The sequence below is a fragment of the Antechinus flavipes genome, chromosome 3 (assembly GCF_016432865.1).
Source record: "Antechinus flavipes isolate AdamAnt ecotype Samford, QLD, Australia chromosome 3, AdamAnt_v2, whole genome shotgun sequence".
NCBI classification, from domain to species: Eukaryota; Metazoa; Chordata; class Mammalia; order Dasyuromorphia; family Dasyuridae; genus Antechinus; species Antechinus flavipes.
The window spans coordinates 147,610,223-147,626,503 of record NC_067400.1 but is presented as its reverse complement, the minus strand read 5'-3'; the positions used below and the strand labels follow the sequence as shown (position 1 = coordinate 147,626,503).

General features: G+C 32.4%; 1 protein-coding gene across 2 annotated transcripts in view; it reads left to right on the top strand.

The window, feature by feature from the left end:
* Nucleotides 1-15,494, top strand: part of TGDS (TDP-glucose 4,6-dehydratase) — a 29,127-nt gene extending 13,633 nt beyond the window's left edge. Inside the window, exons 6-12 of one of the 2 annotated variants that reach the window (XM_051984007.1) lie at nt 1,376-1,474; nt 4,108-4,167; nt 5,055-5,098; nt 5,677-5,842; nt 6,410-6,468; nt 9,434-9,531; nt 14,773-15,494. In XM_051984007.1, coding sequence (XP_051839967.1) covers nt 1,376-1,474; nt 4,108-4,167; nt 5,055-5,098; nt 5,677-5,842; nt 6,410-6,468; nt 9,434-9,531; nt 14,773-14,780 — 534 coding nt within the window. In that variant the 3' untranslated portion in view covers nt 14,781-15,494. Of the gene's footprint in view, nt 1-1,375; nt 1,475-4,107; nt 4,168-5,054; nt 5,099-5,676; nt 5,843-6,409; nt 6,469-9,433; nt 9,532-12,503 lie in introns of both variants that reach the window. The other variant, XM_051984006.1, reaches the window with a different exon arrangement.
* The last annotated feature ends 787 nt before the right edge of the window (nt 15,495-16,281 follow it).

Genomic DNA, 16,281 nt, shown 5'->3' with positions numbered 1-16,281 from the left:
CCTTCTCCTGTCCATACTGTCTTTGTTTTAGCACGTAGTGGGCACTTTGTGAACCTGTCATAAACACAAAGCTAGAGGAGAATTGATGTAGATAGAAAAAACTGGGTGGGCAAGAACAGCCATGGATAATGTGTAAGATGAAATAGATCTGGGTAAATTTAAACTAATCTTGAAAAGTACTTGAATTTTCATTGATTCTGAACCTAACATGAGCCAGCAGGGTGATATGAGTGCTAGAAATGCTATTATGACCTTAAGCTTCATCCGTTGGAATATAGGGTTTAGATCAAGAAGAATATTAAATCTGTTGTATTCTGCATTGTTATGGACACATTTTAAGAGAGTCATTTATAATCTGGAAGGTACTCAGAGGGGAACTTGCACTTGAAATCATATCAGTTGAATTAACTGAGAATATTTAGACTGAAAAAGGGAAGAGTTTGGAGGGAGAGGTAAGCATCATCACATATTTAACAGGATTTTGTTTCTTTGTGGCCTCAAAAGGCAAAACTAAAACCAGTGAACTGAAGGTGCAGGAAAGCAGATTTTGGCTCTTCATAGAGAACTTTCAAACATACATCTCTACTGATGAAACGAGTGCTTCTTTAAGGTAGTGAGTTCCTAGTGATCAAATAGCAGCTAAATATCCATTTATTAGTAATGTCGTATTAGGGATTTATGCATCAGGTCTAGACACTAGTTAAATCTCCAAAGTGCTTTCTTTTTTGAGAGTTTATGTCCCTGTAATCCATATGCAATGTATTAAATGGTGGCTAGCAATCTAAAAGTCTTACTAATAAAATATCAGCGTGATTTTGTAATATCTGGATGAGTAGTCAGATTTTATAGGCAAATAGTTATCCCTAATTTCTTTGCAAAGTATGATGATCAGAGCTTGGAGACAATCATGCTCTTGTCACGACTGGCCCATCATTGCTATACCTCTGTTAATGTATTTCTAAGAATTTGTTTTTAAATGTTGCAGTAGTAAACATTTGCCATTGTTTGAGAGGCAGCTTGCTATAATGGCTAGCAAAGTTGTTCTTGGAGTTAGGTATACATGAGTTCAAATTCTGCCTCTGACTAATCTAGGCTTTGTGGCTCTAGGAAAGTCACCTAACTTTCCAGAGCCTTAGAGCAACTTTCTAAGACTCTTAAGTTGCAGAGAAGGGGCCAGTCTGCATCTGAAATCCCAGGTTAGTCCTTGTCTGTACTGTAATTTATGACTGAGCAGAAGTTAAAAATATCTTGTTTCAGTCCAGTTAAGATAAGCATTTATTTCTTTAATGTGATGGAAGTTTATTATGTGCTTCACAGTTCTCTTGCATAGACATATATGCTAAAAGCTCTTTAATATTCCTTTTTTTAAAATTAGGAGTTTGATGAATCTTCACCCAAACAACCTACAAATCCTTATGCATCATCTAAAGCCGCTGCAGAATGTTTTGTACAGTCATACTGGGAACAATATAAGGTAAGTGTTCATTTCAGAAATTTGTAAAGTTATATATAATAGCAACCATTAATCTTTTATTTATAGATAAAGAGACAGGTGCTGAGCAAAGTTATGTGTTGTTAAAAAAAAGAAAAACCAAGAAACAATTCTCATATTTGCTATTTATGTCAACAAAATAGAGAATACATGCTCTTGTACATGTCAGTGTTTAAATCACTAATTGCTCAGTTTTGTAACATTAGAAATAGAATTTGATAAATTAAATGAAAATGATGATGTTACAAGTACTTGTGCTATTGAAAAAATCAAAGTTCTTTAAAAACAAATGTGTAGACACGTCAGTGCTTTCAAAAAGTACATTGATTTTATCCTGATTTAGGACTGATTAATTAGTAAACATGACATGACATTTAAAGAATAATACTCCTCTGATTGACCATAGACCTCTCAAATTAAATGCCATATGGAAATTTGAAACCATATAGTGTCATAAAAACGATATGAGCATTCATGAAGGAGGCTTTATATTTTCCACTTCAAAACTTTGATACCTACAAGCAAAAGAGGTAAACTAATAAATCCTGATACGGTGAGGGGAAAAAAAGGATATCTTGTTCTTTCTTTTCATATTGGGATTCCATGGGTTGAGGAAGTCATGAGATAATATTAATTGCTTCTTGCCCATGTTTTTGGTTCCCCATAAAAACAGTGGATTGGCGAGTGCAAGGATAATGTTGTAAAAAAATTATCCTGGCATGGATTCTGTCAATATAAAGTTACTATAAAATAAAATAAAATATTAAAAAAAAAACCAGTGGATTGCTCACAGTTGCTCTGTAATTCTTATTGGATATGAAATTTGTTTCTATCCAGTTCACAGTACTATAATAATTTTCTAAATAATACTGCTATAGGGACATAAGTTTGGATTACTTATTCCAACTGCCCCAGGTGATTTTCTTGCTTTTTAAGATTTTCATTGTTTTACATGGGAGGAAGAGGGAATTAGACAGAGGTATAAAGTACTGCTTCATCTTCCCCTTGCCTCCCAACAGAAGGAATCACAGGCAAGCAAGACAGCTTTGAAAGTTACATATTGAATATGCATAAAAAGAAAGGCAAGATTATAGAAACTTGGTGTCATCTATAGTCTTGTCTTCTCTTATAACTTATATAAAAATGCTCTTTTATTTAAAAAAATGAAATGAAAACCAACAAAACTTTTTTAAAAAGGAGTGAAAAAAGACAGAACCAGAAGATGAGTACATATTAATTACATTCATATGAAAAAAGTGAATGAAAACAAAGATATTTAAAAATGCTGATTGGAATTTAATGTTATGTATTTAAATTAATTATAGTTACTTTGCAATTTAATTTTCACTTATTTTAATATTGATTTAATAAAAACATTTAAATGAGGTCATTTGTACATTACTTACTGTCCAATGAATGGAGAATAAGGGGAGAAAATCCTGAAGTGCTTTTACATATATTATTTCATGTAATTCTTACAAGAATCCTGTAAGATAGGTGTTGGAGGTATTGTTCCCATTTTATAGATGAGGACATGCGGCTCAGAGAACTTAAATGAATTCAAATGTGTAGTTTAACTACCTTTCACTGTAAAAACATCACTGTGTCATTTCCCATTTCTCAATCGAATTTTCAACAAATAAATATTTCTAAACATTGATCATCTCCCAAAACTTATACCTCATTTTTGCATTTCTGGTTCCCTCCCTGCATTAGGCATGCTTCATCATCAATATCTCAAAGTCATGATTAATTACTGTATTGTTCAGTGATCTTAAGTTTTTCAGTGTTGTTTATACCTCTGCACTGTATTGTTCAGTGATCTTAAGTTTTTCAATGTTGTTTATACCTCTACAAAATTATGGTCATTATATAAATTGTTTTCTTGGTTTTGCTTATTTCACTATAGATTTGTGAAAATTTTCACAAATTTCTTAGAATTCTTCATCTGGTCACTTTTTAAAACAATAAAGTTCAATTAAATATATATAACATCAGTGTTGATCTTTTTCCCAGTTGATGGGCAACTATTTCTCCCCTCTCTCCAGGTCTTGTAATTTACTACCATCATTCTTCTCTGCCTTTATTATTTAGATTGTAAGATGTGCTTTTTGTATGTTTGAAGAATTGTTTTCAAATAGTTTATAACAGTCTTTATTTTCCATTTTTTCCCTAGAAAAGGAGATTTGTGTAGCACGTGTAAAGATCTAACTTGAAGTTTAAAGGTTTAGCACAATTCTAGAGGTGCAGTGTTGTCAATCTCAAATAGACATACGTCCATGTAGCTACATTGTGATTTAGAAAATCACAAATTAACATGATCTGATTTGTATTTATTTTTGTTTATTTTGGCATTTTAATCTGGTTAGAGAACTGAATTTGTAGTAGATGATCATTGTTTTTTTAGAGTCAGGGACTAGCTTCAAATTTGAACTCTGCTATTTCTTTACCTAGGTGACCTCCACTTAACTTCACTCTGTCTCTATTTTTTGGTAGTTTATGCATTAAATAGTTTGTAATATGCAGGGAGATTAATGTAAAATCAGATACCTTTAAAAAAAAAAGTCTTAAGCTTACAACACCTCTTTAATAACTCTATCTTGTATATTTTGAAGTTTCCAGTTGTTATCACAAGGAGCAGTAATGTTTACGGACCACATCAATATCCAGAAAAGGTAAGTTTAGGTTCCAGTTGACATTTCTAGCATTGGTTTTGTTTTTCAATGTGAAATATAAATTGTTTATAACTTTGTTCAGTCTGTGTCCACACCTCCGTCTAGATATTGTTTAACCTACCTCTTTGCCTTCTTATCAAAATTATCATCCTTGTACCAGTCAGAAAAAAATTTGAAACTTAAATTTAAGTAAATTTAGACAATGGTATCTTAAACACAAATTAATTGCATTGTGTAATGTCTGCTTTCTAGTTCAAGGAACTTAAAATAGGATCTGAAGAACCTAACTGTTTCCATTTTTCATATGGTTATATTGGCCACATTTCAAATAAGGTCATGCCACTTTAGAGATTAAAGGCTAGCTTTAGCGTATTTCAGACAGAATTGCAGTTATTAGAAAGTAGCAGTTTTCTTTTGCCCTGTATATTATACTTTTTCAACTTATAAAATCAGAATTTTTTTAATATAAGAAATCACATTTAAGGGTTACATCCTGTGAAGTATTTTATTTTTGAATTTTCCAGAAACCTTTTTTTTTTCTCTTTTGCCACAAAAAAATTGGATTTGTTATGATGTAGTGACTCTCTGTTATTTGTCCCAGATATAATTAGTATATGATATAAAGTAGTCTCAACTATTCTTAGAGTTCTGAGAAAACTTAGATGTATAATAGTGCCTTTTCATAGACTTCCCACATTTAAAAAAAAAAAAAAAAGCTCACTAACGGAGATTCAAAATACACATTTTTAGTAATGAAGCAGATTATGCGTAATGCTTCATATGCATATACATCATAACAATAGCTAATCTTATGGGAAAAGTCAAGTAAATACGAATGGGACCTAATTACTTCTAAACTCAGAAATAATGGTAAATATTTTCTTTAGGTTATTCCAAAATTTATATCTTTATTGCAACACAACAGAAAATGGTATGTAATCTTCCTTTTTTTAATTCTCTCTGCCTCCTCATTCCTACCTCTAGATGTTCTAACATTACACGTTAGTGTGTAATGACTTATTAATTTTTGATAATGGTTGCTACTAATTCCCATTGTCCTCCTTATTTTTTAATGGGAACTAATGAATCAATTAATTTTGGGGGTTAAATTAATTCTGTTTTATTTCAGTCACTGATATCGGAGTTTTGATTTTCTCTTTACATATAATTTAACTTTATGTTCACCTTGTGGTTAGAACTGGATGCATTTACAGGATACATTTCTGATATGAAAATTAATAAAATAGGAGCATATTTCCCTAAGAAAGCATCCTGTAATCCTGATGTTATGTCAGAAAACCTGAAAGAATCATTTAAGACTAATAGTCACTTTGGAAGTCCTCTTGACACTATGATGTCTGGGTCTCTGGCTTCTTTCTTAATATAGGGAATCTAAGAAAATATTTAATTCTCCTGTAAATCAGCACCCAGGAACATTTTTTGCTATTTTTATAGTAAAAATGTTCAGTTGATTATGATACATGATTGAATTTTATTTAATCTTTTTAGTTGCATTCATGGTTCAGGACTCCAAAAAAGAAATTTCCTTTATGCTGCTGATGTAGTAGAAGCCTTTCTCACAGTTCTAAAGAAAGGGAAACCAGGTGAAATTTATAACATTGGAACCAACTTTGAGATGTCAGTTGCACAACTTGCCAAAGAGTTGATACAATTGGTAAGTATAAAAAGACAGGATTTTTACAGTTAAGTTCTTAATTAATAGAATTAATTAGTTATAGAAAAATGAGCACTTGAATAAACTGTCTGAAAATGTATTTATAGAAAATATAATAATTTTAGGTATTCAATTCACACTTTTGTGTTACCGATCCTCATTTGTCATTGTTGGTATTAAGGATGATGGAAAGAAATTGAGTTAAAAACAAAAGCCAATCAAATTCTCCCCAACCCTGATTCCATTAAAAAGAGAGAGAGAGAGACAATATTTTATACTTGAATAAAAGATTTGTTAAGGAAAAAAAAAGTGATGTATCAGGGCAACTAGATGGTTCTGTGGTGAGAGCACTGGCTCTGAAGTCAGCTCAGACAGCTGTGTGATCCTGAGCAAGTTACTTAACCCTGATCCAATCATTTTCAGGCTACGTAACAAATAATTTAGATGTTTTTTTATTATAGATGTGCCTCCTTTTTTGTCCTTCTTTGGGATATGTATTCTTTTTTAAATTAATCATGTTTTACATCCTGTTATAATGTGAATTAAATCATTCTCCTTTTTTGACAGATCAAAGAGACCAGTTCAGACTCTGAAATGGAAAATTGGGTTGATTATGTTGATGATAGGTAAGAAATGGATTAAAGTACTGGTAGTGAGTTAAAATTTTCTGTATTTTTTTAAAAAGCTTTTTATTTTCAAATCATATGCAGGGATAATTTTTTACCATTGAACGTTGCAAAACCTTGAGTTCCAATTCCCCCCTCTCCCCTTCTCCCTACTGTCTCCCCTAGATGGCAGGTAATCCAATATATATTAAACATATTAAGATATATATGTTATAACCAATAGATGCAGATATATTTATATAATTATCTTGCTGCACAAGAAAGATCCAAAAGGAAAAAAAAAAGAGAGAATAAAATACAAGCAAACAACAAAAAAAGCGAAAATGTTATGTTGTGATCCACACTCAATTCCCATATTCCTCTCTCTGGGTATAAATAGCTCTGTGTTCATCACAAGGTTTTTGGAACTGGCCTGAATCATCTCATAAGTCTTCAGTATTTGTAAAGTCTTCAAAATTTTAAGACTTAAGTCATCCAATTTCCTTTTTACATAGAACAACATTGAAATCATCCCAGCCAAATGAAATTTTATCAGATTTATAAAGATTGTCATTTCTAAAAGGTCATCCCTGGTTTTTAACTCTTACTCTGAAGAATATTTTATATATAATAATAATTAAAGTAAGAGCATGTGAGATTTAAGCCCCTTATTCTTTTTTCAGAATACATGCAAATAGCTCATCCTGAACCCCTACAACCATAAATCATAGATTTATATATTTTTTCTTATCCCACCATAGTTTAATGATAGGAAAAAGATCTTGTGATAAAAGTAGGCAGCCTTAGCATGTCACAGAGTCATAGAAACTCAAAGTTGGAAGGAATATTGAAGACTGTCTAGTCTGAAAGCAAACCAGTTTTTTTTTTTTTTTTAAGCAGAATAATACAGAATACCTGGCTACTTGTCATTCAGTTTTACTTCATACATCTATTGAGTAGAAAATTAATAAGTGCCTTTTTTTTAATAATAGCTTTTTATTTTCAAAATACATGCAAAGATAGTTTTCAACATTGAACGTTGCAAAACCTTGAGTTCCAATTCCCCCCTCTCCCCTTCTCCCTACTGTCTCCCCTAGATGGCAGGTAATCCAATATATATTAAACATATTAAGATATATATGTTATAACCAATAGATGCAGATATATTTATATAATTATCTTGCTGCACAAGAAAGATCCAAAAGGAAAAAAAAAAGAGAGAATAAAATACAAGCAAACAACAAAAAAAGTGAAAACGTTATGTTGTGATCCACACTCAATTCCCATATTCCTCTCTCTGGGTATAAATAGCTCTGTGTTCATCACAAGGTTTTTGGAACTGGCCTGAATCATCTCATAAGTCTTCAGTATTTGTAAAGTCTTCAAAATTTTAAGACTTAAGTCATCCAATTTCCTTTTTACATAGAACAACATTGAAATCATCCCAGCCAAATGAAATTTTATCAGATTTATAAAGATTGTCATTTCTAAAAGGTCATCCCTGGTTTTTAACTCTTACTCTGAAGAATATTTTATATATAATAATAATTAAAGTAAGAGCATGTGAGATTTAAGCCCCTTATTCTTTTTTCAGAATACATGCAAATAGCTCATCCTGAACCCCTACAACCATAAATCATAGATTTATATATTTTTTCTTATCCCACCATAGTTTAATGATAGGAAAAAGATCTTGTGATAAAAGTAGGCAGCCTTAGCATGTCACAGAGTCATAGAAACTCAAAGTTGGAAGGAATATTGAAGACTGTCTAGTCTGAAAGCAAACCAGTTTTTTTTTTTTTTTTAAGCAGAATAATACAGAATACCTGGCTACTTGTCATTCAGTTTTACTTCATACATCTATTGAGTAGAAAATTAATAAGTGCCTTTTTTTTAATAATAGCTTTTTATTTTCAAAATACATGCAAAGATAGTTTTCAACATTCATCCTTTCAAAACCTTGTGTTCCAAATTTTTCTCCCTCCCTTCCCTCCATTCCTTTCTCCTAGACAGCAAATAATCCAATATGTTAAATATGTGCAGTTCTTTTAAACATATTTCTACGTTGATCTTGTTGCACAAGAAAATTCAAATAAAAAAGGGGGAAAAATGAGGGGAAAAAAAAAACAAGCAAGCAAACGATAATAAAAAAGGTGAAAATACTATGTTTTGATCTGCATTCAGTCCCCATAGTCTTCTGAAATAAAACTATTATTCCTCTGTGAGCCTTCATAGATAAGGACATAGGATTCAATCGCAAGTCCAAGTTTGAAATTTTGTCCCATAGGAGAAGAGGTAGCTTGGTGTAATAGAAAGAGTACTCATTAAGCATTGGAGTCAGATGACCAGAATTCAGGTGCTGACTTTGCCATTTATGTCTATGATTTTTGGGCAAAAACCACTAATCAATTTCTTTGTGCCTCAGTTTCTGCTCTCTATAAATGGGAATTGAACTCTGTAAGTCTAAGATCCCTTCCAACTCTGTATCTATGATGGTTTGATGTTCCTGCTCTTTTACTTAGGTCCTTGGACAGTATATGCAGTCTTTTGTCTGTAAATAAATGAGTGTGCATAGGTAAAATTCTGGCCAAAATTTACTTTAAAAGTTATGGTTTAGGAAAAAAAAAAAGTCCAAGGGGGCAACTAGATAACCCAGTGAGTGAAGCACTAGCCCTGGAATCAGGAGGACCTGAGGTCAAATATGGCTAGATGCTTCCTAGCTGTGTGACCCTGGGCAAGTCATTTAACCCCAGTTTTCTTGACCAAAAAAAAAAAAAAAAAAAAAAGGCCAGGATTGTTGATTAATGGTACTTAAAATTCTGAATTTGTGATGATATTGTCATGGGCATTATACATCTTTTAAAGTTACAATTGATAATTGATATGAGATTTAAATTTAAATGTCATTGGTTTTTTTTTACTCTATTATTTATCGTTGTCTATTGTTTTGTTTACTCTGTTGTTTTTGTTGTTATTTTTTTCTTAGACCTTCCAATGATATGAGATACCCCATGAAATCAGAAAAAATTCATGGTTTAGGATGGAGACCTAAAGTTCCCTGGAAAGAAGGAATAAGGAAAACAAGTATGTTTTTAAATACTTTTTTTCTGGAGTTAGCTTAGGATTTTGTAGAAAAGGAAAATGTGATACATTTTAAGAATACTATAAAGCTAGATTTGAATAATAAAATCTTTCAATTTCAGATGCTATACATCCCTGCACAAGCAAGAATCTTATAGCATTTGCTAATCAGTTGTCATTCAAATTCTTCTTAAAGACATTTAATAATGTGTTACATAGCTCCTTTCGGTGTCCACTATAGGACTCTAAATTTATCTTATTAAATTTCATCTTTTTGTTTTTTGGAAAGAATGAATAATGAGTTGAAACTTCAGGGGCTTAATATTATCATCCATCATATTAACAAGTCTTCTTAACTTCATGGCAAACACAGTTTTAATAAATTTGCTGTGTTTTCACCAGAATCACTGTTAAAAATGTTAAGAACCTGACCAAAAGTCCAAACTTGTGACATTTCACTAAATGTTGTCCTCCAGATTAAGAATGATCATTCATTAATCACTCTTTTTTGGATCTGGACATTCAATCAGTCCCACCACCTCCTAAATTTAGAATTAAAGAGATCTTGTCAAATGTCATGCTATAACCTTTTTTTCCCTTGGTGGGGAGATTGGGGTTCTGATTTCATTGGTGTGAGGGAACTCCCTTCCACCAGAGCAGATCAGTGACTATTATGCAATTTAGAGTAGTAGAGAGGACTTGTCTAGGTCACCACTGGTTTGTGTCAGAACAGGAACTTGAACCCAGTGCTTCCTGAACTTAAGGTTAGTCTTTTCCACTAGTTCTTGCTGCCTCTTGCCATAGAGAACTACTTATCTATATCATTGTTTTGATTAACTTTAGTAAAATTGTCAGAAAAGGAAATAAGGTTGATATGGAATGATTTGTTCTTGAGGAGCTCTTTTTATTGCATATCTTACCTCTTTCTAAATGCTGAGAAATCATCTCTTTAATAATCCATTCTGGAATTTTACCTAGTAAATGAGCTCAGAGGTGCTCTACCTATAGTTTAAAGCTTCTACTTTTTCCCTGGTACAATGTGACAATGTGGGTGTTAGTTCTTTTTTTAATTAAAGCTTTTTATTTACAAAGTATATGCATGGGTGATTTTTCCAACATTGACCCTTGCATAACCTTTTATTCCAAATTTTCTCTTCCTTCTCCCTACCCTCTCCTCTAGCTGGCAGATAGTCCAATACATGTTAAATATGGTGAAATATATGTTAGATCCAATATATGTATACATATTTATACAGTTATCTTTCTGCACAAGAAAAATCAGATCAAGAAGGAAGAAAAACTGAGAAAGAAAACAAAATGCAAACAAACAGCAACAGAGAGAGTGAGAATATTATGTTGTGTTCCACATTCTGTTCCTATAGTTCTTTCTCTGGGTGTAGATGGTTCTTTTCATCACTGAACAAGTAGAATTGGTTTGAATCATCTCATTGTTGAAGAGGGCCACGTCCATCAGAATTGATCATTTTATAGTCTTGATGTTGCCATGTATAATGATCTCCTGGTTCTGCTCATTTCACTTAGAATCAATTCATGTAAGTCTCACTAGGCCTTTCTGAAATTATCCTGCTGGTCATTTCTTACAAAACAATAATATTCCATTACATTCATATACCACAATTTATTCAGCCATTCTCCAATTGATGGGCTTCCAGTCAGTTTCCTACCACTACAAAAAGGGCTGCCACAAACATTTTTGCACATGTGGGTCCCTTTCCCTTCTTTAAGATCTCTTTGGGATATAATCCCAGTTGAAACACTGCTGTATCAAAGGGTATGCACAGTTTGATATCTTTTTGAGCATAGTTCCAAATTGTTCTTTAAAATGATTGGATCCGTTCACAACTCCAACAACAATATATCAGTATCCCAGTTTTCCCACATCCCCTCCAACATTTCTCATTATCTTTTCCTGTCACATTAGTCCATTTGACAGGTGTGTAGTGGTATCTTAGAGTTGTCTTAATTTGCATTTCTCTGATCAATAGTGATTTGGAGCACCTTTTCATGTGGCTACAAATAGTTTCAGTTTCTTTATCTGAGAATTGTCTGTTCATCCTTTGATCATTTATCAGTTGGAGAATGTATTGAACTATTATAAATTTGAGCCAATTCTCTATATATTTTAGAAATGAGGCCTTTATCAGATCCTTTGGAAGTAAAAATGTTTTCCCAATTTATTGTTTCCCTTCCAATCTTGTCTGCATTAGTTTTGTTTGTACAAAACCTTTTTAACTTAATATAATCAAAATTATCTATTTTATGATCATTAATGATCTCTAGTTCTTCTTTGGTCATAAATTCCTTCTTCCACAAATCTGAGAGGTAAACTATCCTATGTTCTTCTAATTTGTTTATAGTATCATTTTTTGTGTCTAGATCATGAACCCATTTTGACCTTATCTTTGTATACAGTGTTAGGTGTGGGTCTATGCCTACTTTCTGCCATGCTAGTTTCCAATTTTCCCAGCAGTTTTTTTCAAATAGTGAATTCTTATCCCAAAAGGTGGGGCCCTTGGGTTTGTCAAATACTAGATTGTTATAGTCATTTGCTCTTTTGTTCTGTGATGGGTTTTAGTTCTTAATTAGTTTTGCAATGACTTTCCCATTCATCAGGATTCCTTGAAGTTGACCACAGAGATTTAGTAGTCTGCATCTACAGGTTTTCAGTGCCCTGAGATATAATTTACTTGTGCTATTTTTTAAAATATATATATAATATTGATTATCACATATATGACATACCTATATAAGTGTGTGGGTATTATATGTTGTATGTTCAAGTAACTAAATAATGGTAACACATAACTAGATTTTTTTAAAAGATAATTTAGCAAGTTGGTTGATGTGAAGAAAAAATTTTTAAAGTGTTAAAAATTATGGCAGGCAGCATAATCTTCAAATATTGTGTGTTTAAATATACAAGAAAAGTTAAAATTCTTTCTTTTTCATATCAGTTGAATGGTACAAAGAGAATTTTCACAACTGGAAGAATGCAGAAAAAGCTTTGGAGCCCTTTCCTGTGGAATAAACATTTTATAAGAAGAAACATTTATGGAGAGAAAAGAAGAAAATCGTTCTACCTCATAGATACTTAATTTAAAATCCAATTTACCAAACAGAATCTTCTTTCCTTTTGAAAGTAGATTCGGGTGTTTTTGCACAAAATCTCAAGGACAGAATTATGTTATAAATAATAGGTATTCTCAGTTCATAGAAGAATCACGTTTTGAACTGACTTGATGGAATTTTGTTCTATTGCCAATTGTGTTCTCCAAAGATGATGCTACTTTTCTGCACAATAGGAATAACAATAGAAAATGAGATGAATGAAGTGTAGAGATGCACAATTTAACAACTGTATCTACAAGGAGAGAGTCCATTCCTTGGTTTAAAAGTTCATCAGTCAGAGGCTTGCTTCATAAATGGTCTAATAGCTCAGAAATCAATCTTGGCAGTAGGGAAGGCATCACTTGCAGGGTTTGTCCTCTTCTCTTACACAGTGAATTTGCTATGGATCTAGTTCCCTTTGCTGGGGATTGTTATAAATTAGAATTTTAAGGTAATACAGAGTAAGTTTTTATTCCAATTAATGATTGAAATTCCATTACATGATTTACCATAAAATGAGAAATACCTGTCTGTGCAAAGCAATAAAGTTGGAACAAGTTGGAAACATTTTAAGCACTTTTAAATTTTGGTACTTGATTTTTAATAATTAACTTCATTAAAGTTACTGTGTAATTTAAAAACTTCCAAAAGATTATATTTTTTAATAGGAATGTAAGATTTGTATGTTTAATTTTTTTTTAACTAAAGTTATTTTCTAAATTAGTTATTTTAACTCCAAAAAAAATTTTAAGTTGAAGAGGAAATGTATTGCAAGTCTCACTTTTGTTTTATATTTACAAAATCATTATATCAATGTTTTTAATGATATATTCATGCTTTTTATTCTATTTAAAATATAATAAACACTTCATATGTGTATATATATATGTATAATATCTATATTCATGACCAAAATGTATATGAAACTAGAAACTTAAAACATTCATTCAACAAATATTTTTGGAGCATACTTTGTACATATCATTGAACTTAAATATTTTTTTAAAGTGTTCTTTTTTAGAAATCAAAAATTTAAAAATTACCCTGGCATGGATTCTGTCAATATAAAGTAATTATTAAATAAAAATTAAAAAAAAAGTAAAGAAAAAATAGAAATCAAAAATTTTTGTTTTTCATTTTTAAAATTTCTTTTATACCATTAAATTCAAGTCTTTTAACATCAGTTCTTCTAACTAACTGCTTATGATGGGAAACATTATTTAGATTTTTAACATTTCTAGTTTATGTTTACATAAACAATTTTCTAGTAAAACATTTTTGACATTTCTTCTGTCTCATTGAATTTTTTTTACACGTCATTTAGCGTTTATTGTTTGCTGACGGTTTAAGTGACATAATATTGTGACAGTGGGAAATATGATAAAGGGAAACACATGTGAAAGTTGGTTTAGTGATATAAATTTAGCACATATTGTGGAGATTAATTACTGGATGCAGAAATATCCTCAAGCCATTCTTGGAACTGAATTAGTTCCAAGAATCATAAAGATATTGGGCAAAAGTATGTGAGCTAATTTATCTGTGCCTAATATGAGAGTATTTCTCCAGGGTTTGATTAGAAAAGTGAGTTTTCTCAATGGACTCATTGGTGACTCTCACATATTTGTTTTATATAAATGCCTTTTGTAAATGTCCCACAGTCTTAGAGACTATCTAAATTGATTAGATTATGAATGAAGTTGGGCAGCCTGATGTGGATGCTTCACAACATTGCCTCCCGGTGCATCTGTGTGTGCAAACAATTCAGATATTGAGGAAACAGGGAAAACATGGGTGTTCCATCTTTGACACCAGCTTTGTCAGAACAATAATTTGGATAGAGAATGAACAAGAACATGCAAAAGAGTTTGGATGGGTTGCCATTATATCTCCACATTATATGATAATCAAAGACAGAAATATTCAGTGTTTCAATGTCAGCCCCACACCCCCTACCTGTTTCCCCTGTCTTTGTTATAGGACCATTACCAATATCTTGCACCAGTCCTGAATCTTGGCTACTTGTGTCTAGCTTCCTGTGAGCCTTCTCCAGTGCTGCAGAGACCATCTGATGAACAATAATCAAATCTCCCCCACCCTCATTTTTTTTTTCAGCTCTGTAATATCTGCCTTCACCTGAGGCAGAAACATCACCACCTGTCATGAGGCTGAACTTCAAAGGAAGACTGAACTATCTAATCAGGACACCTCATGGTGCAGTGGATGGAGTGTTGAGCCAGGAACCAGGAACCTGTGTTCAAATCTAGCCTCAGATATTTGTTAGCTATGTAACTGGACAAATCACTTAAAGTTTGCCTCAGTTTCCTCATTTGTAAAATGAGACTAACAATAACCATGTACATTCCTTTCAAGGGTAATGTGAAGATCAAATGAGAATTATAAAGTGCTTAGCACAGTCCCTGGTACATAATAAATCCTATATAAGCAGTATCTATGATTGTTAATCATCTGCCTCCCTCAGTGAACGTCAGTGGACCTGGGCTCTTTCCTCAATAATTAACATACTCCCACCATCTCATTCTTCCCCCTTCCTAAACATTTTGAACACCAGATTTCTGATGGGCAAATCCTGCCCCCCATCTCCAGCTACCTTTCCTTCCATATTCCTCAATCTTACCTTCCCTCTTCTCACATGTATTCTATTCTGGATCTACAGGCTCCTCCCATTTTGCTCTTTGGAATGCCTCCTCCATTGTTAACAAAATTTTAATCTTCATCCTCTCCCTTTTTCACTCATTTCATTTTTTGGCACTCACTGAGACCCGGTTCCCACCTGTTAATAATAAAGGTGATACAAAAGTTTTTATTCCAATTAATGGTTGAAATTCCATTACATGATTTGCTGTAAAATGAGAAATACTTCTTTTCCCCCAAAAAAATACTTCCTGCATCTTTCCCCACCCTTTCTGATAGTGAATTATTACAAATATAAAAGCATTTAGACCTCACTCATCATGGTGGGAGGAGTTGGAATGTTTCTTGTTCTATAGATCATATAGGGATTGGGTAATGAATTATACTATTATAATCCTCAGAGGAGAAGAAGGAATTGCTGTGCAATGGTGGTAAAGGGATACTCTAGAAGTGGCAGGGACACTGCTGTCCCTTATCTAGCACTACCAGGACACACTTCTTGGCATGAACCCTTGATCGCATCACCTTCCATCTCTAGCAAAACATCCCTGCTGTCTGCTCCATCCTCTTGGCAATCTCTAATTTCTCTTTTATCTATCAGCTCCTTCCCTGCTATCTACAAACAAGTCTGTGTTTTCCCCATCCCTAAACAAAAACAAAAACAAAATTCATTTGATCCTACCTGCCCTACCATTTATTCTCCCTGGCTAAAGTCTTTAAGAAAGCCATTTGTACTCAGAATTTCATTCCATCTCATTTGATTCTAAGTGTGCTTTCTCTTTGTATTGATTTTAATTTTTTCCCCTAAAGCAGTTTATTTTAATTAATTTTTGTTTTCCTCAATTACATGTAGAAACAACTTTTGGGGGGGTTACATATACACATTAAATTTTTTTTTGCATATTTCCTTATGAATCATGTTGGGAGAGAAAAATCAGAACAAAAGGGGGAAAAAAACCAAGAAAAAGA